Here is a 26,403-nt window from a genome sequence, read left to right as displayed (position 1 = left end):
GTTAAGAGCCAGCTGTGGCCAGAAAAGGGACAATCAACCCCCAGTGAAGTTACTGTCTTCTAGCCTGTCACTTGGAAGCAGTCCTTTTGATGATGGCATGTCTACCTGGACTGCTGCAGCAGTTCAGCATCAAATGGTGATGTGAGCGGGGGTCACTCCTGCTCTGAGCTGCTGGTTGCTGGGGGAAAAGATGCTTGACTCTTGGGGAGAAGAGGAAGAAAACCAGGTTGCCCACGAGAGCAGCAAGATCCCTTCATGCTGTGATTTCCTCAGCTCTCACCAATGAAGCAGGTTCTAGCCAGGTGAGTAGTTTGAGAGGAGACCTCTTGGAATCCTGGCTGTGAGGGAAGTTGTACTTTGGGATTTGGTGCTCTTCTTTCTGTATCAGTAATAAACCAGTGTCCCAGGCAGGTGAGAGAGAAAACCAAGCACCTGCCCATTTGTGATCTGCAAATAGTCCAGGGCCCTTTTTGCAAGAGTCTGGGTGCTAACTCCAGCATCTTGGCCAAGTAATTTCATTCTGCCTCCCTCTTGTGGCTTCGCTCGGGCATTACATACGTTTGCGGTATATGTTGAATGGGTTATTAAATTGCTGTCTCACTCGCCAAGGAGCTGCAGGTCAGTGTCGGAGAAGGGAGAGTGCCTTTAAAAGTGGTGGGCAAACTCCTTTTGACTAGGAAATGTCAAATTGGCAACACCATACCAACAATGGAGTTGCTCGGTAAATGTAAAATTCCTAGGGCAAATTCTCCTGCAGCACCATTGAAATCAAATGTGTTTGCTCCTTGCCTCTGACAATCAGGCCACTTATTTAGCCACCTACATTAGATTGTAGCACCTGACTTTAGCAATCCAGGTTTGAAAATGTTGGCTTCAACCTTTCTGTGCCTCAGTTCCTTCATCTGTGAAATGAGGCTAATACGGAAGAGTAAAGCAAGTTCAGCTCAGCTCCATCTGGATAGTGGAAGGGTGAATTAGTGTTTGTTAGGTCATTGAAAAACAAACAGCTGAGCAATGTAGGGGTCCGAAGGGCTCAGAGAGGTGGTAAAGGAAGATTGGCACTTGTAGGCCCCTAGTCCAAGTGGGTAGAGATTGAAAGACGCCACCATCCGATGGAAATGAGCTGTAGACAATGTCCCCTGTTGCTGGCTATCTCGGCAGCAAGGCCTGGTTCTGGCAGCTAAGATCCACTCTTTTCCCCTCTGGGCCAGGGTTGAGGCACATTTGTGACTAGCAGGGGTATACGTGTTCCATAGACAGAGGTCTCCCCACCCCATGTCAAACCAGCTCAGCAGTGACATTCTTAGAAGTAAAATCCCACTCCCAGCTCCCCTCTTATTTAAAGAAAGTCCCTCTGCATGCAGCACAAGGGAAAGGAACCAACCCCCCCCCCCAAGCTCACCCTCAGTTGCTTTCCTCAGGGCTCCTCCTCTCCCAGTGTGCCAATGATGTTGCCCTGGGGACTCGCCTGTGGTCACAGCCGGGCTATGAGAGCTCACAAGCATCATGCAAGAGTCCCCCCACCCAAGCAGTGAGCTCTCCCTCCTAGCATGGGAACAAGACTGGAGGGACCCAGCCACAGCCCTTCAACCCCCCCAGTTTCAGCACAGGCTGAAAGAGGGATGTTGTCTGTATGTGTAGCCTGGTGCTGCGGGCGGGCTGGGTGGATGGGTTAGAAATGCAGACAGAGATGGGGTGTAAGGCGATAGATGGCTCTGGGTGCCCACCCAGGGGCTTCGCCCTCCCAAACTCTCCTGAGGAGGCTGCCCTTCCCCCAGAAGAGGGCATGCCGGCAGGCACACACCTGCACAGATAGGCCCCGCAGCACCGGTGAAAGGGGAGAGAAATAACCCGTTTCAGGCCTTGCCTGTGTCATTCTCGAGACCTGGCGCGTCCTCTGAGCGTCTTTCTGCTGTTGCTGCAGCAGCCGCTCCTTCCCCCGGCGGGGCCGGGCTGCGGCAGCTCCAGGTGGCTCATGGGTGATTCGAGTTTGCAAGTCATCAGCCTGCGCGGTTCCCTTGCCTAGAGGGAAACGGGCCCCGCGCAGCAGGGATGGCCCCTGCTCGCCTTCAGGGAAGTGACTCGCCTGTCCCCACTCTCTCCCCGCAAGGCTCTAGCTCGGTGGGGCTCCCGGGTTTCTTTCCAAGTGTTTGCCGGTGAGGTGGAGGCCGGAGCTTAGCTGGCTAGCGAGCCAGCCACAGAGAAGAGCGCAGGCCTGGGAAGAGCTCCCAGCAGAGCTTCAGCTCCCTGCCCCTGCTGGGGATGGGACATTGACCAGCCTCTCCTCTAGCCAACCGCAGCAAAACCCAGCGGGGTGACTCCCCGCAGCGCGCCGGGGAGGGAGCGGAGAGCGGCCGAGCCGGGGGACCTGCCGCCCTCCCATCACCTGGTCCCTTCGAGCTGTCGCCTCTCCAAGTCCCCGCCCTGCCCCGCTCACCCCAGCGCAAAGGGAATCTCGCTGGCGGCGGGGTCAGGAGCGGGGCCGTGTTCTTGGGGGGTTGCCCGCCTCATCTCGCCAGCGAGGAAAGGGAGGCGTGCGGGGGGGTCTTTCTAACTCCTGATCTTCTCTTCTCCTGGGGTTCGCCTGCTCCTTTGGGGCCACGGTGGGGAATCCCCCTGGTGGGAAGGGGTCAGGGGATCTTCTAATTCCTGATCCTTTCGGGGCTCTCGCCCCCCCCCCCCCCGCCCATACACCCGGCACTTGGCTCCTGCCTTCGCCCCCCCCCCCCCCGCACTGAACGGGCGGCGCAGCCGGCGAGGGGGGGCGAGGGAGGAGGAGAGCCCCCTCCCTCCCCGGCTCGGTGTCTGTGAGGAGGCTCCGTGCGCCGGGAGCCCTATATAAGCGGCAGCTCCCCTCGCCTGCCGCAGTGCCCCGGCCCGCCTCGCCCGCACCATGCTGAGCTACAGCGTGGACGCGCTCTTCGGGGCCAGCTCGCTCCGCAAGGAGAGCGCCCGCAGCGGCGCCCGCTCGCTGGCCTCCAGCGGCTTCCACTCGCAGTCGTGGTCCCGCGGCTCCACCGCCGCCTCCCCGCTCCGGCGAGGCGCGGGCGGCTACAGCCAGCTGGGCTCGTCGGCCGAGAGCCTGGAGTCGCTGAACGGCGAGCTGCGCGCCCGCTCGGAGAAGGAGCTGCTGCAGGCGCTCAACGAGCGCTTCGCCGGCTACATCGACACGGTGCGGCAGCTGGAGCGGCGCAACCGGCAGCTGGAGGGCGAGGCGGCGGCGCTGCGGCAGCAGCAGGCCGGGCGCTCGGCGCTGGGCGAGCTGTGCGAGCGGGAGGTCGGCGAGCTGCGGGGCGCCGTGGTGCGGCTGGGCAGCGAGAAGGGGCAGCTGCAGCTGGAGCTGGAGCGGCTGGAGGAGGACATCCAGCACCTCCGGCAGCGGCTGGACCAAGAGGCCCGGCAGCGGGAGGAGGCCGAGGCGGCCGCCCGCGCCCTGCGCCGCTACACGGAGGAGTCGAGCCTGGCTAAGGGCGAGCTGGAGAAGAAGGCGCAGGCGCTGCGGGACGAGGCGCTCTTCCTCCGCCGCGGCCACGAGGAGGAGGTGAGCGACCTGCTGCTGCAGATCCAGGGCAGCCAGGCCTCGCTCGAGCTCCGCGACGCCGCCAAGCCCGACGTCACCTCGGCCCTCAAGGAGATCCGGGCCCAGCTGGAGGGGCACGCGGTGCAGAACACGCTGCAGTCCGAGGAGTGGTTCCGCGGTGAGCGCCGGGGAGGGGTCGCCCCCGTGCAGGGGGCTGGGGAGACCCGGGGCGGGGCGGGGCGGGAGACACGGTATCGGAGCAGGAGGCTGGGGAGACCCCTTGGCGCTGCGGGCCGGGGCGGGGGTCACGGTATCGGAGGAGGAGGCTGGGGAGACCCCTTGGCGCTGCGGGGCGGGGCGGGGCGGGGGACACGGTATCGGAGCAGGAGGCTGGGGAGACCCCTTGGCGCTGCGGGGCGGGGGTCACGGTATCGGAGCAGGAGGCTGGGGAGACCCCTTGGCGCTGCGGGGCGGGGCGGGGGACACGGTATCGGAGCAGGAGGCTGGGGAGACCCCTTGGCGCTGCGGGGCGGGGCGGGGCGGGGGACACGGTATCGGAGCAGGAGGCTGGGGAGACCCCTTGGCGCTGCGGGGCGGGGCGGGGCGGGGGACACGGTATCGGAGCAGGAGGCTGGGGAGACCCCTTGGCGCTGCGGGGCGGGGCGGGGCGGGGGACACGGTATCGGAGCAGGAGGCTGGGGAGACCCCTTGGCGCTGCGGGGCGGGGGTCACGGTATCGGAGCAGGAGGCTGGGGAGACCCCTTGGCGCTGCGGGGCGGGGCGGGGGACACGGTATCGGAGGAGGAGGCTGGGGAGACCCCTTGGCGCTGCGGGGCGGGGGACACGGTATCGGAGCAGGAGGCTGGGGAGACCCCTTGGCGCTGCGGGGCGGGGCGGGGGACACGGTATCGGAGCAGGAGGCTGGGGAGACCCCTTGGCGCTGCGGGGCGGGGCGGGGCGGGGGACACGGTATCGGAGCAGGAGGCTGGGGAGACCCCTTGGCGCTGCGGGGCGGGGCGGGGGTCACGGTATCGGAGCAGGAGGCTGGGGAGACCCCTTGGCGCTGCGGGGCGGGGCGGGGGACACGGTACCTCCAGCCCCCATAGCTCTCCAAGAGGGAGGAATGTGGGGCGCAGGCAGCCCCTTTGCACGGCCTGGAGGGCAGAGGGACGGGGGTTTGGGGCCAGGCAGCTTGTGGGGAGCGGCATCCCCACTGCTCTGGAGGGAAGGGGCGTTGGGGAACTCGCAGGGGGCTGGGGCGCCCCACTCCCTGCAGCAGGGCGGGGGCGGGGGTGTCGGCCCCGGAGGGATGTGCACGAGGTGGGAGCAGCGGGCGTCGCAGTCTGGGCTGAGTCAGGACTGTTCCGCCGCAAGCTCAGCCCAAGGCCAGAGCCGCCCGGAACTCCCTGGCCTGCCAGGCACTCCCGGGGGGTGCTGCAGGGGGCGGAGGCTCCTGGGGGTCAGGCCGGGACAACCCGAACTCCTGCAAGGTGAGTCAAGCTCCGTAAGGCATAACCCAGCACGGCAGCCACCGCCTCGGGACGGGCTGGGCTGGAGCTGCGCAGTCGGCCTCCTCGCACTGGCCGTGCGGACCCGGGACGCTGCCGCTGCTCTCCTGCCCCCGGATTAACCGCCACAGAGCAGCCCCGGGCGCCCGCCTAGTTCCCAGGTTGGCTCTGCGCTGGGGAGAGGGGTTAGCGCGCCCGTGTCGCTCCCCGGGCGGAGCGCTTCTCCGGGGGGCAAGGCAGGAACCGGCCCTGGAGACCAGCGGCGGCGGGCGGGGTTCCAAGGCTCCCGTACGCCCTGTGTCAGGGCGCGCTGCTGGGGGCCGGGGGGGCATCAAGGTGGCGTTGTGCCCTTGGGGGCTCCCAAAGCCAGGCCCTGGTTTGCGAGGTTGCAGCTCCCTGCCCCCGGGGCTGCCTGCGTGGGGACGTGCCCCGCTGGTTGGATCTCCCCCCCACCCCCACCCCAGGGTCTGGGGTCGCCGGAGCTCTGCCGGCTGCGGAGCCGAGCTGCGTCTCTGGCCTTCCTGGAGGGAGCTGTCCCGTCCCCATTGCAAAGCGCCCCTGGGCGGGCACGGCGCGGGATCAGCACCCGGGACAGCGCCTTCGCGCTGCGGTGCGCCTGCCGGTGACCCCGGTGCCCCGGCCCGGGTGTGCGCCCCAGTCCCTGTCTGGGCTGCGGGGCCGCGCTGCGGGAGACCAGACATCTTGGGGAGCCTCTGCCCCGGGGCTTCCCCGCCGCCATCCTCACAGCTCCGGCCGGGGCTGGGCGGGGCAGCCCGCACGCTGCCCACGGGCCGAGGAACGCAGCGCTGCCCGCCCGGGGAGAGGAGCAGCGGCAGGGCACCGGCGAGCAGCCGCTTCCCCGCTTGCAGTCCGGCTCCGCCCCCTGCCCGGGAAGGCCCGCAGCCTGCTTGGGCTCAGGAGCGAGCGGCAGACTGGCCCGACTCTCGGTGCCAACGCCCAGACAGAAGGCGCTGCAGCCCCGGACCCGGGCTCCCGAGACGGGCCCTCCAGGCTCCGCCGCAGTCAGTAAAAATCACAGCCCTTAGCAGCTGCCTCGCACTGTGCAAACCCCGGCGAGGCCCAGGCGGGGCTTGGTTACCTACAGCCTGGTCCGGAGGGTGCGCAGGGCGTTACAGCCCCGGGGCCTGCCGTCTGAGCCGCCAAAGCCAGGCGAGGGGCGGTGGGCCCGAGCAGCCCAGCGCCGCTGTCTGTCTGTCTGTCTGTCTGGTTGCCCCAGGCCCCTTCACATCGGCCTGCCTGCTTCTGCAGTGCTCTCCCGATGGCAGAGCCCTGTTACCCTGGCTCCAGCTGGCTGCCAGGGCAGGACAGGAGCCTCGCTGTGCCCTCCCAGCTCTGGGCATGGCCGTGTACCTGGGGAGAGGGGGTGTTCATGGGGGTGTGGGATTCTGTATTTTCCCTGCTACCCCACTCTGGAGCCCCTGTATCACGATCATCTTCCCACCAGATGTGGGCTGGGTGCAGCTTCCTTCAGACCCCTGCCACTTCTGGATGCCAGGAGATTGCAACAGACTAACCTGACCTCCCCCAACCCTCTTACCCAGAGTAGGAGGAGCCTTCTGCAGCCCTCCTAGCCTTTGCCAGGCAGGAGTGCCGCGGAGCAAGGGTCTCAGACTCAGGTGCCCTGTCCTGGCTGCCCATCGCCCCACTATTCAGCCTGCTAGCTCACACTGGTGGGGGTTGAACCTGCCAGTCGGAGTGCAAATCCTTTATTTTCTGATGCTATTAGGGGGAGATTGAATCTGGGCAATCTGCTAGTACAGTGACTGCCCCACTCCATTAACAAGCTTCTTGGAGGGGCCTTGTAATGAAGACGACCCGCCAGCTGCCTGGAACCGCAGCAAACTGCCCCCGAAAGCATGCTGTGTCATTGCAGCACGTCTTCTGGCCAGCCTGGGATTGCGTGTCAGCTGAGGGTGACGCGTGCTGGCTTTCCTCGCCTGCTTTGCAAAATTGTGATGCTGGGTAAGATGGAAAAGTTTCCAAGAAGAATGTTAATCAGGCTACTCCAGTTCTGAGCTCTTCAGCCCTTTGATTCCTCTCAGGAAGGTTCTCCATGGCCTTTTGGTTAATTTCAAGTACAATAGACATTTAATGTGTGAAGGAGAAGGACTGTAACTTGTGCTTTCAGGGAGATGGATTTTCTGATCAAACTGGTCTCTTCCATCTTCTGTGGCAGCTTTCTAAAGCAGTCAGCTTTGTGACAATGTTGCAAGAGAAAGGAGTGGATTGAATGTAAGGCTTACATTGGTAGGGTGACACCCCTGGGCTGGCCTGAGGGCTCCCCCCCACCCTGCTGTGTGCAGGGCTGGCCCAAGCCCTCCCTGCCTCCCACTGGCATGGGGCCAGGCTGAGGTCCCCCCCCGGGGGCCCCCCCACCACACCCCTGCATGTGGGGCTGCCCAAGCCCTTCCTGCCTCCAGCCCACGGGGGACCAGCCTGAGGTCTCCCTCCTCACTGGTGCCTGGGGCTGACCTGAGCCCCCCTGCTGCCTACCTGAGACCCCCCCCGCTTCCCTCTGCATGGGGGGCTGGTCCTCTGAACCTGCCCTCTATGTGGGGGGCTGGTGGTCCAAGCCGCCCCCTCCCGCCACCTGCCCCTGCATGGGGCCACCCGAGGCCTCTCTCATCCCCCTGCATGTGGGGTGGGCTGGCTGGCATGAGCTGCTCCTCCTAGCCCTCCCTCCAGCACAGAGCTGGCATTGCCACTTGTCCCCCTGCATGATGATCAGTTGGGAAAAGCAAACCAGACAAATGCCCAGTTTTGTCAAAATGTTAGGACGGGTGGAACAGGGCATAAAAAGAGACTGTCCTGGCCAAAATGGGGTGTATGGCCACCCGATGCACTGGAGAATTTCCTCCCATCATAGGTAAATGATTGCAGCAGATTGTCATCTTCTGACAACCTTAGCTTCTCCTAGCCTTTCAGGGACGAGGATACAGCTCTTTGCAATTAAAAGAAGCAGTGCTGGGTATGTGAACAAATGCAGAGCTGCAGGAGGTTTTTGCAGGATACCTCCTCCCTCTGAGAACCTCCGCTGGGAGGGAGGTGGGACTGAATGGCCGGCACTCTGACACTACAGTGAAGGGTGCCGTAGAACAACATAGGATTTATCTAATGAAGGAAGAGAGTCTCTCTCTTCTTTCCTCTCTCCAGTTCTCTCTTTCCATCCACCACTGCAGTGAGGCTGGACAAGTTGTCAGAAGCTGCCAAGGTGAACACAGATGCAATCCGCTCTGCTCAGGAGGAGATTTCAGAATACCGCCGGCAGCTCCAGTCCAAGGTCACCGAATTTGAAGCCCTCAAGGGGACCAAGGAATCCTTAGAGAGGCAGAGAGTGGACATAGAAGACCATCATCATGCTAATGTCTTGTCCTGTCAGGTAACATACAGCAGAGGACATCACCCAGCTGCCAGTGTCCCATGCCAGACAAGGCCTGTATAACCCTCTTCCCAGATATGCAGGGGGCGGGAAGTGGCATGGCAGCCTAGCTGTAGGAAGGTGGAATTACTTCCAGGCTTTGAGTGGAGTACACACGCACTGGGTAGAATCCAAGCCCACCCCATTCCTGGGACTCGGCTTTGTTGGTACTTCAGACACCACCAAACTGTAAACTTCAGCCTAAGCTTTCTCCCCAGGCTTGGCTGTTTCTAGGGTTGTCCCTGCAGAACATCATCTGTTCCAGTCTCTGCCTCAGAGAGAGACTCCAGACCCTCTTAGGTTTTGACCAGTCTGAACTATCCCCACAGTGACTCATCAAACTATCCCTCTGCATCCCTATACAGGGTTTAAGCAGCTGATGGTGGAATGGCTCAAGGGAGGAGCCCTGAATCACCAGCTGTGTCCTAGAATATGCCCTGCCAGTTCACTCACTAAGAATGAGAACAGGCTTGCTTTCGTGGCTTGGGGAATTTAGCACCATGCTGTGATCTACTAGGGACAGTTGCACCGCAAGTTATCACCAAAGGGGAACTGCTGCTCTTTGAGAGGTGGGGAGACTCAGTGGGATGGGATATGACTCCGGATGTTTTCCTTCGACTATCACAAGCCAAATCCAATACAGCAGCTCCTCACCACATGGGGGAGATGGGGTGGATAGTTCTTTCTAAGTTGTGGGGCCACACAGCAGCCGCAGAGGCCAAGAGAGGTAGGGGGTGGGAGGGGAGCAATTTGGGGCATGTAGGGCTGCCACAGGGAGAGGCACCTCTCCCCCAGAGCTGCTGCCTGTGGGGCGAGAGGGCTGGGGGGAGTCCTTTTTTCCTGCCGCAAACCCCAAGCCCCTCATCCCTGGCCCCGCCCCAGAGCCTGCACCCCCAGCCAGAACTCTCACCCCCCCCACAACCCTCTGCCCTACCCTGAGCCCCCTCCCTCACCCTGAATCCCTCATCTCTGGCCCCACCCCAGAGCCTTCATCCCCAGCCAGAGCCCTCACCCCCAACCTTCTGCCCCAGCCCTGAGCCCCCTCCCACACTTTGAACCCTTTGGCCCCACTCCTGCCACACATCACCTCCTTATTGGTGCACATAAGACAATTCATTCTGCATATGGATGTAAAAAATTAGAGGGAACAGTCCCTGGCGAATCTGGAGATAACTTGGCCCTAGCAAAGAGGTGATGATCTGAGTGCAGAATGAGCCCAGTGAATTGCGCATCCACTTGAAGCTAGCATTGCAGGATCTAACGGCAGTGATAGATGAGCACTGGACGCCATGGTATCCCAAGGTGCACAGTGGCAGCTCAGTCTCTGCTTTGCTTGTGGAAAGTGGAAATCTGGCACAGGGGCAGTGCAGCCTGGAAACAGCCCTAATTGTGCTTCTGCCCCAGGAAACCATCCAGCAGCTGGACAACGAGCTGAGGAACACCAAGTGGGAGATGGCAGCCCAGCTCCGCGAGTACCAGGACCTGCTGAATGTCAAGATGGCCCTGGATATAGAAATTGCTGCTTACAGGTACAGAGCCACAAGCAGGGGTAGAGGTGAGCTCATGGAGGCAGCTCTCAGCAAGTTCTTTAGAACTATCCAATGCTAAGCGTACAAAATAGACACCAGCACAGGGGACTTTTCACTAGACAATATCATCACCCCCACTGCCTTCCTTTCAGAGTCCCTAAATCATTTAACAGCCTCTCCTGGGCAGTTCTGCCAAGTCACCACCCTCATCTCGCTGAGCAGAGCTAGTATATATGATGTTTATCCGAGCTGGGAATTACACCTCCCAGCCGCAGTGCAGACAGAGACTTGGGTATGCAGATGGCCCTACCCAAGGACAGGAGGGAACCAATATCTTAAGCATCAAGCTGCTCCGGCCTCCAGGTTTTGCATGGCTCCTTGGCTTATCCCCAGCTAAAGCATGCACGTGGAGGCAAAGGGATGAAATCTTACAGCAGGCTTGTATGGACAGCAAGTTGATCTCCCCAGCCCCATTGGGGAAAATACTGTGAACAGCAAAATACACCCCCCTCCAAGGAGCCTGAAGGGTGAATGTCAAAGAGAAACCAGGACCCCAAGGGAGTCCTTAGGGCCTGATACAAAGCCCATTGTGCTTAACTGAAAGACTCCCATTGAGTTCAGTGGGCTTGGGTCAGACTCAAGTGTTCACAAAAGCAAAGTTAAGATTTACTAGTAACATTTTGAGAACTGCAAAGTGGACTCTGACTTCCTTTCTCTGTCTCTCTCACAGAAAGCTGTTGGAAGGAGAGGAATGCCGCATCGGGTTTGGACTCGGACCTTTCCCCTTCCCTGACACACCCCCTAAACCCCCCAGCATTTCCACCCACATAAAGGTGAAACGTGAGGAGAAAGTCAAAGTGATGGAGAAGTCTGATAAGGAAACCGTGATTGTGGAGAAGCAGACAGAGGAAATCCAGGTGACTGAAGAGGTAACGGAGGAAGAGGAGGCCGAGAAGAAAGAGGAAGCTGGAGAGGAGGGTGAGGAAGAAGCTGAGGCAAAGGAGGAAGAGAAGGAAGAACCTGAGGAAGTAGCGGAAGGTGAAGAAGAAAAGGCCAAGTCCCCAGAAAAGGAGGAGGCAAAGTCTCCAAAGAAGGCCAGGTCCCCAATGAAGGAGGAAGCTAAATCCCCAGAAGCCAAGTCTCCAGAGAAGCCTGCATCCCCCACCAAGGAGGAAGCCAAGTCTCCAGAGAAGCCGGCATCTCCTACCAAGGAGGAAGCCAAGTCTCCAGAGAAGCCGGCATCTCCTACCAAGGAGGAAGCCAAGTCTCCGGAGAAGCCGGCATCTCCTACCAAGGAGGAAGCCAAGTCTCCAGAGAAGCCGGCATCTCCTACCAAGGAGGAAGCCAAGTCTCCGGAGAAGCCGGCATCTCCTACCAAGGAGGAAGCCAAGTCTCCGGAGAAGCCGGCATCTCCTACCAAGGAGGAAGCCAAGTCTCCAGAGAAGCCTGCATCTCCCACCAAAGAGGAAGCCAAGTCCCCAGAAGCCAAGTCTCCAGAGAAGGCCAAGCCTCCTGTGAAGGGTGAGGCCAAGCCTCCAGAGAAAGAAATAACCCCCCAAAAGGAATTGATCAAATCACCCCAGAAAGAATCCAAGGTGCCCATAAAAGAAGAGATGCCAAAAAAGAGAGAGGAGAAAGCCCCAGCCAAACCGGAAGTGGAGGAGAAGGAAGACAGCAAGAAAGAGGAGGGGCCAAAAAAGGAAATCCCAGCCAAGGAGACTCACAAACCTGAGCCTAAGGTAGAAGAGAAGAAAGAAGAGGAGAAGCCCAAAGAAGATGACAAGGAAAAAGCTTCCAAGCCGAAGCTCCCTGCCCCCGAGGAGAAGAAAAAGGAAGTTGTAAAGCCTGAAGAGAGAGAGGTGAAGGAGAAGGAGCCAACCAAACCAGCACCAAAACCCAAAGAAGAGAAGATGGAGGAGAAAGCTGCTAAGCAGAAGCCTGAACCTAAACCTCAGGAAAAGGAAGCCAAGGCCAAGGAGCCCAGCAAACCAGCAGAGAAGGAGCCTGAGAAACAGAAGTCTGAAGAAAAGAAGGAAGAACCTAAAAAGGAGAAGGCTGAGCCCAAAATGGACCAAGAGGAGAAACCCAAAGCTGAAGCTAAACCCAAAGAAGAGTCAATGGCTGCCAAGACAGAACCCAGCAAAGACACCAAGGAGACCCCCAAGGTGGAGACACCCAAAGATGCGCCAAAAGCTAGCAAGCCCAAGGCAGAGAAAGTGGAGAAGTCCTCCAGCACAGACCCAAAAGAGGGCAAACCCACAGAGAAAGCTGCTGCTGCTGCCGAGAAGAGCGAGAAGTGAAGAGCAGAGGCTGGGACATGCGAGGAGATGGACCACCAAAGAGAACTCGGAGGCTCTCCCTGCCAGGTGGTCAGTTATATTTTTGTTTTCACAAGAGGAGCCTTTACTTAGATGGTGGGTGCCCTCCCACCTCTGAGCTGGAGCTCACGTTAGCAATATATTTATGTGAAAGAAATCAAAACCCAGTACCTGAGCCTCCACCAATGATGTTATGTTATGATAGCTTCAATAGCAGAATGTGATACATGCAGAATGCCACATTTAAACACTTGAATTATAAAAGAAACCTGCCCCTTTTCCAAATAAGTGCATTTATTTACAATATGTGCAATAGATGGACAAATGCAATAAGGAATGTACACAGTTAGAGCTCTGTTATACTGCGGAGAAGTACAGTAAGGTAGGAAACTCAGAGTTGTAAATGCCTTTTCATTTTACAAAAGGAAATTATTGAAATCCTCCTTTGTACACTGCACCGTCTGTGGTTGACTTAAAGGGAAGCAGGTTAGACACTAGTTGCAGAAACACACAAAGAAATAAGAAGTGCACTATACAAGTCCACTTTCAATTGCTTCTGTGCAATAAGAAATAAAATGCTTACAGACTAACTACTCTCTGTCTCCTATCTGCCAGTTCCTTCCAGAGGAGAACAGGACCACAGTTCATCACTGTTGAAAGGCCACTGAGCAATGGAGGGCAGGGCTCTATGCAAATGTGTGGATTGGGAGGATTTGATACAAACAGCTGGAGTTCCCATTCAATCACCCTTAGACATTGGTCCTTGTGACAGGACTTGGGCCCAGGTGCTCAAAGGAATGTAGGCTCCTAACTTCCATTGGAATCAATGGGAATTGGGCACCCAACTACCTGGGAGAATCTAGGCCTTGGTCTCTAAAGAAGGAAGTTTGGCTGTTGAATTAACAGATGGGCTAGATCTAGGCCCTTCCACAGTGCATCCAGCGCTCTTAAGCATTCACCAGTTGTATTAGCAATGGTTTCATTGCTCTGCAATGCTCCGGCAAGCCCTCCTTTAGAATTTGGGAAGCCCAACTTGCAAAGAACGTGGAGCGGAGCGAGGTAGGGGATTCAGTCTGTGCCCCAGGCCACTGGCACTGAAGGAGGTACCCCAGCAAGGAAGCCAGCTGTGCGAAGGGAGTGCCTGCAGGAGCCAACTTGGCTCCACAAACCATGGGTTCGAGGCTGCCACCCGGAGAGAGGAAACTAGCGGAAGAGGTTCAGATGAACAAACGGACAAGGCAGAACCACTGCTTGTGGGAAGGGGCAGCCCATGTGCAGGACTCGGAGCTATGGCATGTGTGTGCATAACCACAGCATGGGCAGGGGCTGCTGTGGCAGCAGGAATGTGTTCCAGCAGCAAGGAGAGAGAGGGATTTTTAATAGTGAGAGTCCTAGGGGTCTCTGGGGACTGGTTTATTACAACAGTATCAGCACAGTCCCACACTGCAATGCAGACTGGCTGCTTGGCCTGTGTTCTTCCCTGCCCAGAGGAGACATGGGAGAGCAGAACCGAGAGAGGGACCAGCAAAGGCCAGGCACGAGAGGATGTAGGACAAGCTCCGGAAATGCCCTAGTTTCCAGGCTGTGTGTGCTGGGGGGGAGAAGCCTGTGCCGTCTGCCTCACGCTGCACAGGCCAGCATGGAGCTGATCATTAGAGAAGCTGGTGCTGCCGTTCTTGCAGAGGAGGCATCAGAGAACTGGGGGCCTGGAGCGCTACGCATTATGGGGTGAAATGGAGGAGCTAGGTCCCACAGAGACACTGGGAACTCGTTGACCATCTGCAGGTCACCAGCCTCTCAGCAAGAGGGGAGTGAGTCCCCGAGGGATTAATAAGACCCTCCTTACAGGCAACCCACAGGGAGGGCCATTATCTTCTCCCCCCCCCAGGCCTGGTGGGGCCCCCTGCACAGAGCAACACTGCACATTAGCATGATCTCAAAGCACTTTCCAAAGGTTGGTCAGCACCATTAAACCCTCTTCCTCTGCGCGTTTTACACATGGGGAAACCAAGGCACAGAACAATAAAATCGCTTGCCCAAGTTCCCACGTGGCAGTGTGAGGAACAGAACCCAGGACTCCTGACTCCCAGTTCTGCCACCGTCTGTGCATCTCACAGCAGGAGTCCTTGCATGTCTCACAAACCAGCAATGAACGCTCCCGCCCCGTGCGTACAATGGCAGCAGCACAAGTGCTTTGTCATTAAATGAACGGGAGCAGGGCAGCACGGAGAGTGAGCTGGGATAACTAGAGAGGGCGGAATCCCGGAGCCATGACCTCAGCTTTCAAGGTGGCCGGCCAGCCTGGAGCGACAGCTCCACCCACCCAGACTTGGTGATGAAAACCAATTGTCATTGGAGGTGCTGGTGCTAGATGGCAGGGATCGGTGCCCGAGGTAGTCTGGTCCCTGTAGCCTCGCTTCTCTTCCCAGGGCAGCACCGTGGCCAGGGGGTGAGTGTTTCCGCACCTGCTTTTAGCAGTGGACTGAGGTGGTGCCAAGCCTTGGCAGCTCTTGATGGGTTCAGGCCACTGATCTGGAAAATCAGCGGCTTTCCCGAACCCATTCCCAAGGTTTCTAAGAGACTGTGCAAGGCTGGGGCTGGGCTTGCAGAGGAATCTCTCCCCACCAGGCTTAATTTGTAACGAGAGAGGTGCCAGGGCTCACGCAATTTTTCACATTCATAACTGATGCACCAAGCCCAGGGGTGCTGGGGCTCCGCCCTGGCAAGCCCCACACAAATTAAGCACTGCCAAAGGGGTGACATCGCCCGCTGAGCTCCCGGGGAGCAGTCAGTCATCCAGGCTCTGAGCTGCAACCGTGCTGTGCTGTAGCTCAGAAGCCCAGGAGACAGCCCCGTAGCAGACAGCTACCCCATCCCTGCCCACCAGGCTCCTCCTGCCCCCATTCTCTCGGAGGGACCCCTCTTTTCATTGTATAACCTCACTGTCTCCCAGGCCTTGCTCCTGTTCCCATGGGTACCTCCTTCAGCTCCAGGACAGGCCGCCTCTCTCATCCTCACGTAGGGCTGGAGTGCCCCGTCCTGCAGGGACACCCAGGGGAGAGCACTTGCAGGGAGGAAATCTTCATGGGGTCCTCTCAGCGGGGAGGGCTGTGGCTGGGAAGGCTGTGTTCATCAGGCCAGCTCCCCCAAGCCCATGGATCCCATAGACTCAGACCCTCCACACAGAGCATCCCCAGTGCTGCAGTGTCTAGCCCCCGTGGGCTGGAGGGAAGAGCAATGTGTGGCTGAAGGGGCAGCAAACAGCAGGGTGTGGAGAGGTCAGGTACCACACCTAGGCTCATAGAAATGGGCTGACTCCAAGCCGGGGCCTTTTGTTTCCTCCTCCCTGGTGTAGTCTGCTCATTTCCAGCCCCTGTGCCCTAAGGGGTGAAGAAATGTTCTGACAGACACAGTAAATTTTCTTCTGCCCAGTCCCCCTGGCCATTCACCCACCTTTAGCTCGTGGACAGTGGCAGGACAGGCCAAAGAAGCTTTTGTTTTGCCCCCTGGCACTCACTGTTAAGAACAGCCCTCGTGGTGGGTGATGTCTGGGACTGGCATTGTCACATCACCATGCCAACAAGATGACGTCCTCCTGTGACCACAGCATCACAACCAGAGGGGCTGTTAGCGCCCAGCATCCCAGGTAGCCCCGCCCCCAGCAGATCAGCTCCTGGCTGTCCTACATTTACCCAAGGGCGACACTTCCCTGCCGGATCAGCCCAACCTCCTGGCCAGGGCCCCAGGCTGCGAACCAGGGCTCTGGAAGCGCTGAGCACTGGCAAGTCCCATTGACTTTCCCTGCAGTCCTGGCTAATCAACAGCTCTGAGAATCAGGCTCAGGGCTCTTTCCTCCCCGACACTGCAAGGCCAGTTCAGATCTGCCTGTGCAAGAACATCAGTTGGCATCAGCTCAGGACACGTGGCCCTGGGCAGGGCTGTACCACCAAGGAGAGAAGCACAAGACCTCCCTTTTCTCCTTCCCTCCAGCATCTAGTATTAGACACTTCCTGAGATCCCTGAGAGTCGGCACCTGGGGGACAGACAAGACAGCTCCACCATGGCAACCAGAAAAGCTTCTAACAGTATGTTGGTTTTCCCCTACACCATCTAATCACTGTAGTACGGGAGTGCCTCCCACACATGAATGCATTTATCCTCACCACCCACCTCTGAGGTAGGTCAGGACTGTTATCCTCACTGATGGGAAACTGAGGCACGGAGGGGTCAAGGTCACACAGTCTGTAGCACAGCAGAGAACTGAAGCTAGATCTTCTGTGGCCCAGTCCCTTCCTACTGTTGTTTATATTTGTATTCCAGTAGCAGCTAGAGGCTCCATTGTGCTGGGCACTGCACAGAGACATGCTAAGAGCTGACAGGCTAAAGAGACCAGACAGACAAAAATAAATATTTTCCACCCCCCATTTTACAGAGGAGGAACTGAGCCGCAGAGAGATGAAGGTGTAACTTCACTGCAATCGGAGGTGTAACTGCCTCTTATGTGGACATAATCTAGCTAGGTAGGTCCCGGCCCTGCAAAGCTGGAGGATTCCTCAGGCCCACGCTGTGGCGTTGCTGATCTGGCACTCATGCTCGCTAGACTTGTCTGCTTGAGCCCTGCCCCCATGATCCCTCTATAGGTAGCCTTGGGCCAAGGCCATATGGGGCGTCTGTGGCAACATTTGGAATTGAATCCAAATTTTGGCAGTTTTTAACGATGTGCGTAATTAACAACTGGAACAACTTATCAAGGGTCGTGGTGGATTCTCCATCACTGACAATTTGTAAATGAAGACTGGGTGTTTTTCTAAAAGCCGTGCTCTAGGAGTTATTGTGGGGCTGGTCTCTGGGCTGGGTGATGCAGGTCAGACTAGATGATCACAGTGGTCCCCTCTGACCTTGGAATCTGCGAGTCCAGATCTCCTGAGTCCCAGGCCAGTGCATTCACCCCACAGCCCTCCTTCCTCTTCCACCCCATGAGCAACCAGGCACTTTGGGGCTGCGCTGACTTTTCATACTAAGTACAAAGAGCAAGAAAGAGCAAAAGTCTTTGCCGGAGAGCAAAGGGTGCGTGATGCCACTGACCCAGACTCAGAGCTCGAGGCAGCTGCCTCTGCAGACAGGCAGGGTGCTCAGCAAGTTAAACAGCAATGCACAGAAAAGCAAAGTATTTCTGTGTCTACAGCTACCCATGCCACACTCCGAGGCTGGTGTTCTCCCATGCTGAGGAGAAGGGCCGTGGGATCTCACGGCCACACAGAGCAAAAAAGGAACCGGATTTTGAATATTCATCCCTTGTAATGCAATTCATCTGCTGTGAAGGGCTGACTCAGTGCTGCTGGGGTCAGGAATGGGCAGTTCCAGGAAGTCTAGACACTTCAGACCTGATGGTTATGGGATTAAATCATCCCCTTGGGCCATTTGGAATTGAAGTCGAGGCCCATTTCCCATTACTGAGCTGGGATCTTACTGAGGTTTTTAATTAATCATTTTATAATAAAGTCACTTTCCTAGTCTCTCAAATGAAGTGGGAAGAATTCCAGGAAGCAAAGCTTTGATTGTCAGAATGGAGGGAAGATGTACTAATTATTTTTAATATTTCTTCACAACCTTCCGCCACCTAATAGAGCTTTAACACATCCCAGCCATCTGCTGCATGCTGGCCTGGCCTGTCACTGAGCTGTCCCCATGGATCTCACAGTCACACTTGCTGAGCTCCTAAATTTGCTTCAAAAACACATCAGTTGCTTTAGAGGAGGGAAATGTGCCGGTTCTACCTAACGCAGGCTCTGCGGTTCCCTGGGAAGAGGGTCATTCAGGAGAATCACCACCATCACATCAAAGATGAAACAAAGCAGCAATTTCATGATGGAGATCCAGGACTAATTAAAGGTACATGATTGTTTAACTATTAATTGGTGAGCTGGCTAATTCTCTCCACACTGGTAGACAAATTAAGTTGCAGGCAGCTGAACCGTGTAGGATTGGCTCAGACAAGGAACGAAGTGAGGAAGGCTGGGAGTGCGGACGGGGATTCAGGAGTAGTGGGCTCAATTCCTGACTCTGCCCTAGACTTCCTGTGTGATCTTGACCAAGTCACTTAAACTCTGCGCCTCAGTTTCCCCATATGTAAAAATAGGGATAATGGTATTTCCCTTGTCTGTCTTGCCTATTTAGATTGCAAGCTCTTTGGGGCAGAGATTGTCTTTTACTACATGAAAGTACAGCAATGAGCAAAATGGGGCACAGATCTCAGCTGGCTCCTAATCCCTAGCCTAATAAAGGTGGTGTTCAAACAGAGCTTTGACACTACGGCTGCCATGCTGCTTTCTTCCCTAAGGCTCAGAGATTGCCCAGTTTCCTTCCCAAATATTTTACTGCCCCCATCCTTACCCAGTCATGCAACATCCTACTCATGGGGTAGGCCTAGGAGCGGCTGAATCACTGTGGGGTTGGGCCCTAGCCACAGTGGAATAGATCTTTCTTGGCTCCCCACTTCAGCAGTCCCATTGCCTGTGGTGGGGGTTACATGCAAGAGGCAGACTAAGAGGGCAGCATGGCTCAGTTTGTAAAGCCCGTTGGGACCGTGGGAGAGTCACGGCTCTCTGGGAATACAAGCTAAGAGGGCAGGTGAGGATATGAGCGCTCACTGCAGCAGCGCCCCTCGGTGGCTGCAGGGCACGGTACCATTCAGCACACGGTACTTGCAGTAGCTGATCTCTCTCTGACGGTACTTACAGATCTTAGTGGGGCTCCTCGAGGCGGTCCATGGAACACTTGCTTGTGATCCAGAGGGAACCGGCTCCCCTCCTCCTTTCAAGCTGCAGGCTCCTGGTTGCAAAGCAGAACCTGATCCCAGGTGGACAACAAAAGGGAACCTAGGTGCTTTTGCTGTCCCTAGCAGAAGGGGAATGAGGCAAGTCCATCGGAGAAGAGGACTATGGGAAGGATTTTCAATAGCACCTAAGCGATTTAGAAATGCACGTCCCATTGAAAGTCAATGTGTCTGGGTAACAAGAGCAGAGGGAGAAGACGACAAGGCAATCAGAACAGCATGTGCAGAGGGAAAGTAGATGGGGCAAAACTCAGCCTGCACGCTTGGAATGGAGAAGAAAAGGAGCCAGCAAAAGTTCCCAGGCCAACACACCTAGTGCAACAGACAGCTCCAAAGACACACCCTGCCCGGCTGTCTGCCCTCATTAGCAATTGATGTGGAGCACGGACTGGCCCTACAGCAGCCTTGCCTAAGGCCCTGTCTACACTGGCCGGTTTCTGCGCAGTAAAGCAGCATTCAGCAGGAGTCACGCGGCCAAGCCGCTGAGTGTGCAGACACTGCACAGTTGCAGTGCTGTAAAAACACCACCCCGACGAGAGACGTGCAGCCTTCTGCGCCGGGGGTACAGACACCCTGGTCGATGACAGCCCTGCGATTGGCCTCCGGGAGGTGTCCCACAATGCCTGTTCTTGCCTCTCTGGTCATTGGTTTGAACTCCACTGCTCTGTCCTCAGGTGACGAACCGTGAGCCCCACCCCGTAAATTCCTTGGGAATTGGGAAAGTCCCTGTCCTGTTGGCTCGGTGGTGCGTGCAGTGGTCTCAGCGCATCTTTCCAGGTGGCCAAGCCTGCTCCATGGACCAGGCGATCCCCCGCTTGGCGCAGTGCCGAGCTGCTGGACCTCATCAGCACTTGGGGAGAGGAGGCTGTCCAGCCCCAGCTGCACTCCAACAGTCAGAATTATGATACCTATGGACAGATTTCACGATGCATGACAGAAAGGGGCCGTGAGCGGGACACATTGCAGTGCAGGGTCAAAGCGAAGGAGCTGTGGAACACATACCACAAGGCGCAGGAGGCAAACCGCCGCTCCGGTGCTGCACCCACGAGCTGCTGGTTCTACAAAGAGCTGGACGCGATCCTTGGTGGCGACCCCACCTCCACTGCGAAGGCCACTGTGGATACTTTGGTGGCTCGCGGGCCAGTCGAGAGTGGACAGAGCCAGGCGGAGGAAATCTTGGACGAGGATGTGCCGGGGTAGGGGGACCCAGAGCCAGAAGACAACTCGGAGGTCAGAGATGCATGCAGCCAGGAGCTCTTCTCTATCCCAGAGGAGCCCTAGCTAGTCACAGCTGTCGGATCTTGGCGAAGCGCAAACAGGAGAGGAGGCCCCTGGTAAGTGGCTTTGATTTTTGGAATTACTGAAGTGAGTTGTTGGGGGCAGGAGGATTGGAGAAAGCAGGCTTGTGTCTGTATGATGTGGGTACCACCACATGCCTAGTCTGAGCGGCAGAGCAAGGTATTGATTGACTCCCTCACTTTACGGGAATCTGCCTCAAAGATCTCCAGGAAACTCTCATGGAGATGCTGGGCAATCTGCTGCCGCAGGTTCTTTGGCAGAGCTGCTTTGTTTCTTGCCCCATTAAGGGTAACTTTCCTGCGCCATTCTGCTGTCATGGGGGGTGGGGACCATGACTGTGCACAGGTGAGCCGCATAAGGGCCCGGGTGGAATCCACAGTCTTGGTTCTGTGCTCACCCTCAGCAACGAGATCTTCCATAATGAACACAGCCTGTGGAAAATGTGGGGACCATAATGATTAGAAGGCCCCCCTACAATGCCAGCTTTCCCCAAGAGCCACATGCCCAGTGTACAGCGGGGTCCAGGAACAGTGATTTCCCCTGCCCCTGTGGCTACTCACCATTTTGGGGGTCTTGTGGCTCATGTGTGCTTGCCTGGGGTCAGCCACTTAGTGACAGGTATGTGAATAGTGGCTATTTTAAATCACTGAATCAGCGGTCTGTGTGTTGCAAACAATGCGGTTTCTGTAAATTGTTGCACTTTGGCTTAACAGATAAGACCTTGGGAGCCCAGCCTCCCTCTTTGTTATCACCGGCTGAATGGCTGTGCAGAATTAGAAAGCGGCCACGAAGAACTAAAGAGAACTTTCTGCGTGATGTCATGATGCACTCTGCGGCCGAAAAACAAGAACTGAAGTAGTGGCGGGACAGCGAGAAGAGGGACCGAAAGGAGAACACGGCGCACCAGAAGGAAGCCACGGAGCAGCTATTGAATGTTATGGCGCGCCAAGCAGACACACTCCAGGTGCTACTAGCACTGCAAACCAATCAGCTGCCCGCCCGCCTTCCCCTGCAGCCGCTGTCGCAAAACTCTTTCCCACGCACCCCCCAGACACCACCAACACACTTATCAACCTCCTGGCTCCAGTCCGTACCCGCAGCATTCCACTCCTGCCCCATCACAGTCCAGCCCTGCGGACTCCCACTACCCACTGCACTCAACACCCGTCCCGCTGCAGTTTCTCCCTGCTGAAGTACAGTACTCGCACTGTACTCCAAAGGAGAAGGATGGATATGAGCCCTGGACATACACAAATTTTTAACCGTCCCGGGACCCCTTCTCCTCTTGAGGCCTTCCCTTCTACCATCCCCCTCAGTGCTGAGGTGTTCTTTTGTTTCTCTCCCCTCCAGTTGTTGTTTTTTAATAAAAGAATTGTGTTGCTTTGAAAGCAATCTTAATTCTATTAATTGAAAGCAAACAGAGCCCTGCAAAGCAACAGATAATTTTCTTAAACCTTCATAGTGCATCATCTGCACCAATCACAATCACCTCCTAGCATTACAAGCACTGCATTCCCGAGCACAGCAACAAATATTAGTGGCTTTCAGCTTCAAATTGCTGCCTCAAGGCACCCCTGATCCTTATGGCCCCGCACTGTGCCCCTCTAATAGCCCTGGTCTCCGGCTGTTCAAATTCAGCCTCCAGGCGCTGAGCCTCAGCGGTCCAGCCTTGAGTGAAGCTTTCACCGTTCCTTTCACAAATATTATGGAGCGTACAGCACGCGGCTATAAGCATAGGAATATTGTCATTGGCCAGGTCCATCTTCCCATATAGGCAGCGCCAGCAGGCCTTTAAATGGTCAAAAGCACACTCCACAGTCATTCTGCCCTTGCTCAGCCTGTTGTTGAACCGCTCCTTGCTGCTCTCAACGTGCCTTGTGTGTGGCTTCATAAGCCACGGCATTAAGGGGTAGGCAGGGTCTCCCAGGATCACAATTGGCATTTCAACTTCCCCTACGGTGATCTCTTGGTCCTGGAAGAAAGTCCCAGCTTGCAGCTTCCTGAACAGGTCAGTGTTCCAAAAGATGCGTGCGTCATGCACCTTTCTGGACCAGCCTGCGTTAATGTCCGTGAAATGCCCATGGTGATCCACAAGTGCCTGGAGAACCACAGAGAAATACCCCTTGTGATTAATGTACTCGGTGGCTAGGTGGTCTGGTGCCAGAATTGGAATATACGTCCCATCTATCGCCCCTCCACAGTTAGGGAAACCCATTTGTGCAAAGCTATCCACAATGTCATGCACATTGCCCAGAGTCATAGTCTTTCGGAGCAGGATGTGATTAATGGCCCTGCACACTTCCATCAACATGAGTCCAATGGTCAATGGTCGACTTTCCCACTCCGAACTGGTTCGCGACTGATCGGTAGCAGTCTGAAGTAGCCAGCTTCCACAGTGCAATCGCCACGTTCTTCTCCAATGGCCGGGCAGCTCTCATTTGTGTGTCCTTGCACCGCAGGGCTCGGGCGAGCTCATCACACAGTCCCATGACAGTGGCTTTCCTCATACGAAAGTTCTGCAGCCACTGCTCGTCATCCCAGACGTGCATCACGATGTGATCCCACCACTCAGTGCTCGTTTCCGGAGCCCGAAGTGGCGTTCCACTGTGGTCAGCACCTCCGTGAATGCCACAAACAATCTCCTGTCGTAGCTACTACATGTGGCGAGATCAATGTCACACTCCTCTTGCCTTTGTAGTTTCAGGAGTAACTCCACTGCCACTCGTGACGTGTTAGTCAGAGCGAGCGGCATATTGGTCAACAGTGCGGGATCCATTCCTGCAGAGGCAGAGCGCGCAGTACACAAACCACTGAAAGATGGCTCCGAATGCAGATGGAAGCATAGGGATTGCTGGGATGCGAAGCCGTGCATCACGGGGCTTTGGGACAGGGCCCAGGATGCCCCGTGACCCCTCCGTCTTCCCAGAAGTCTTAGTGGCAGAAGAGGAAGAGATGTTCTGTGGGACAGCTGCCCAGAGTGCACCGCTCCGAATGCCGCTGCATTATTGCACAGGCAGCTGTCAGTGTGAACACACAACAGCGGTTGCCCTTCAGCACTCTCTGAGCAGTGCTGTAACTCTGCCAGTGTAGACATGCCCTAAGGCAGGCAGCCTCTCCATTGGCCACTGGCTGAATCGTGAGCTGAATGACAAATTACCCCCAATTTTTTAATTTTGAGATTTCTGGAGGCTCAAACCACCTCTGGGATTCTCTCTCTGGGGCTGCAGCACCACCAGATGCACCAGCTACACACGCAAGGACTTTAACTATGCTGGGAAAAAGCAGTACAAGGGCCCTAGACCGAGCACAGTTCTCCAGGGGACCACAGCTATTCCCAGACAGGAAGGGGACTGTGCCATACTGGGTTAAGAGGCCTGTCACGATTCCACCTCACCCCAAATCCCCTCTTGCAGCTGGGGGCAATAATGCCAGGGTTACCTCTCCCATTTCCCCTCTCAGATTCCCTAAAAATGCCACATCACCACTACCCTTACCTGGGGTGGCTTATTGTCCAGCCCAGTGCAAACTGGTCCTTGGATGCCCCAACGACAGCCCTTTGAGAGCTTCCCCCTCCCCGAATGCAGCTACAACTCAAAACACAATCCAGCCACTCAGCCCTTTGCAGCCTCCTGGCACTGGCTTTCTGGCTCAGAAAGGTCCAGCCTGGCCCCTGTTCCCTAACGAGGTTTAATCACCCTGTGCCCTGGAACAACTGCGGCCAAACTAGGGGCTGTACTGGTAATACCAGTATCCAACTCAGCCCCAAACTCATGTGGGCAGAGCAGGCCCAAGATCCAGGCAGGGGCTGGGGGTTTGCAGCTACATTCCCTGACTGCAGCAGAAACAATAACCTCCGTGCTGGCATCCAGGGGGAAATTCTGTCGAGTGGCCAGAACAATCTGTTAAGGTAGCAAAAGCCCCAACTGAGCCAAGTGCCTCAGATTTGCGTGGATGAAGTGTGTAAACCTGGCCTGTCTCAGCACATTTTGTCCCCTGGCAGACAGCTGGCAAGAGCGGCCCCGTCGCCTGCATTAGAGCTGAAGGCAAGTTGCGGTTGCCATCGCCTCGCTGCTCCAGAAGTTTCGATCCAGCCTTCCCCGCTTCAGATGCTGTCCTCAACCACCCCTCCAGGGACAACGGCAGCCTCCATTCTGGAGCGGAGGCTCAGCAACCTCCCCCTGTTCCTGCACGGGGCTGAGATGGGTGTGCTGGGCCCCAGCCTCGGGGGCACGTACCTGCTTGCTCTGATTAGCACTCAGAAAACGCACCAGGCAGAGGAAGCAGCAGTGAGAATGAGGGGAGTGGCTGGAGGAACAGGGCCAGCTGCTGGGTGATCAGGACCCTCCCGAGTGCCACTTGGGAAAAGGGGGCAGAGGAGAGCTAAGGGGTGATTAACACTAATCACCTCTATGGCACTTTCCCTCCACAGCTCTCAAAGTGTGTAAATTGGCATCATCTCCATTTGACAGATTGGGAAAACTGAGGTTAAGCAAGTCAGTGGCCGTCAGCAATAGAATGCAGGTCTCCTGCCTCCCAGTCCAGTGCTTTGTCCACTCTACCCTATTGCCTCCCTGGGACAGAGGAAGGCTGGGAGAGGTGCAGGAGGGCAGAGCTCTGCACATATGAAGTGGGAAGGCAGCCAGGACAGAGGGAAAGTCCCCTAAAGACTCCAGAGATGGAGTTAATGAGACACACACCCCCCTGCCCCTGCTCTGGCTACCAGGCCAAGTCAGCTGAACAGCTCCACATGGAATCCTAAAGCCTGAGACCAGGTTACCTGAGCTCTCAACCCCCCGTCACAAACTGTAAACTCACAGGAATTGCTTTGGCCCTGGACTGCCGCCTCCTGTGGGATGGACGGGCTCAGCCCCAAGACACAGAGCCAGAAGGGTGGGGAGAGGATGTACATCTGGCCAAGGACATAAGGGAAAGCTCTCCTGTAATAGGCAGCACCATGGGATTTCGAACATCTATGCAGTGCAGACGGGACCCGAGTGAGAACGTGGCAGAGGCCCTCAGCACAGCAAGCAGCATGGGACTCCATGGGCTGCTTTGGAGGAGAGCAGAGCTGAGCCTAGAGTGGAATTAGCCTAGCTTTGCAGGTGATTAAATGGCAATGCCACCAGTGGCAGGCAAGAGCAAGTTCACCCTCCCTTCCCCAAATCCATTTCCTGCTCTGTGAGAAGTGCTTTTTCTGTCTAGTCAGCTGGCACGCTGCCAGCAAAGGAGGGTGAGAGTCCAGGCTGCAGTGCAGGTTCCATTAAGGGGCTATTTTTATCCTCTGTCTCCATCTCATTCAGCACAGTGGGGAGGGCAGCTGGGAAGAACACAGCAAAACAAACAGAGCGGCAGGCGAGACAGGCTGGGGGGAATCAGTGGCATTTCAAGAGGGGGAGAACCGACAGAGCCAGGCAAGGGGCAGCGCATACCAGGAGCCCCCCTTCTGAGACAGCAGATTTGTTGCTAGGTTTCAGAGCAAACCCCGAGCTAGCTTAAATATGCCACCTCCTCTGAGCCCAGCCACACTCCTGCAGCTGTGGGCTCACACATACACCCATTCCACTTGCCATTGCCAGGGGCTCACGGCAAAGGAGGGAAGTGGCTCTGGAGTCAAAGGAGCTGAAGCTCCTCCCACAGGAGCTGGGATAGGATTTTCCATCCCTGATCAAAAGAGCTTCCTCAAGGCCTGGAAGTGCTGGTGCAGGGGTGATCAAAGTCCTCTCTTGGGCCCAGAAGAAGGGCAGGACAGAGGGGCAAATGGGGGCGGGTGGCTGAAAAGGCTCGCATGGGCACAGAGAATGAGAAGGGAGTGACAGTCCAATGACATCTCCTCCATCATCTCTGTGTCCCTAGCGCAGAAGCCTGGGAGCTGCCACTTTTCATGGGCTATTTGCTAAGCCACGCCCTTGGGACATCCACCCGGGACCCTTTAGAGAAGCTGTGAGCATAGCTCCC

At 56.8% G+C, this 26,403-nt stretch overlaps 1 protein-coding gene across 1 annotated transcript; it reads left to right on the top strand.

Annotated features, from left to right (window-relative positions):
- The first annotated feature begins 2,796 nt into the window (after positions 1 to 2,796).
- NEFH (neurofilament heavy chain) lies at positions 2,797 to 12,904 on the top strand. The gene is made up of 4 exons (XM_073312818.1): positions 2,797 to 3,698; positions 8,229 to 8,428; positions 9,872 to 9,996; positions 10,727 to 12,904. The coding sequence occupies exons 1-4, from the start codon at positions 2,894 to 2,896 to the stop codon at positions 12,294 to 12,296; spliced, it is 2,700 nt and encodes an 899-aa protein (XP_073168919.1). The 5' UTR covers positions 2,797 to 2,893; the 3' UTR covers positions 12,297 to 12,904.
- The last annotated feature ends 13,499 nt before the right edge of the window (positions 12,905 to 26,403 follow it).

The sequence above is a fragment of the Lepidochelys kempii genome, chromosome 15 (assembly GCF_965140265.1).
Source record: "Lepidochelys kempii isolate rLepKem1 chromosome 15, rLepKem1.hap2, whole genome shotgun sequence".
NCBI classification, from domain to species: domain Eukaryota; kingdom Metazoa; phylum Chordata; order Testudines; family Cheloniidae; genus Lepidochelys; species Lepidochelys kempii.
The sequence above is the reverse complement of the archived record's forward strand: the minus strand, read 5'-3'. Positions and strand labels throughout refer to the sequence as shown.

Coding starts and splice junctions, on each gene's coding strand:
- NEFH (XM_073312818.1), top strand. CDS start 2,894: ATGCTGAGCTACAGCGTGGACGCGCTCTTCGGGGCCAGCTCGCTCCGC. Junction 8,429..9,871: donor CTAATGTCTTGTCCTGTCAG/GTAACATACAGC, acceptor CTTCTGCCCCAG/GAAACCATCCAGCAGCTGGA. Junction 9,997..10,726: donor ATAGAAATTGCTGCTTACAG/GTACAGAGCCAC, acceptor TCTCTCTCACAG/AAAGCTGTTGGAAGGAGAGG.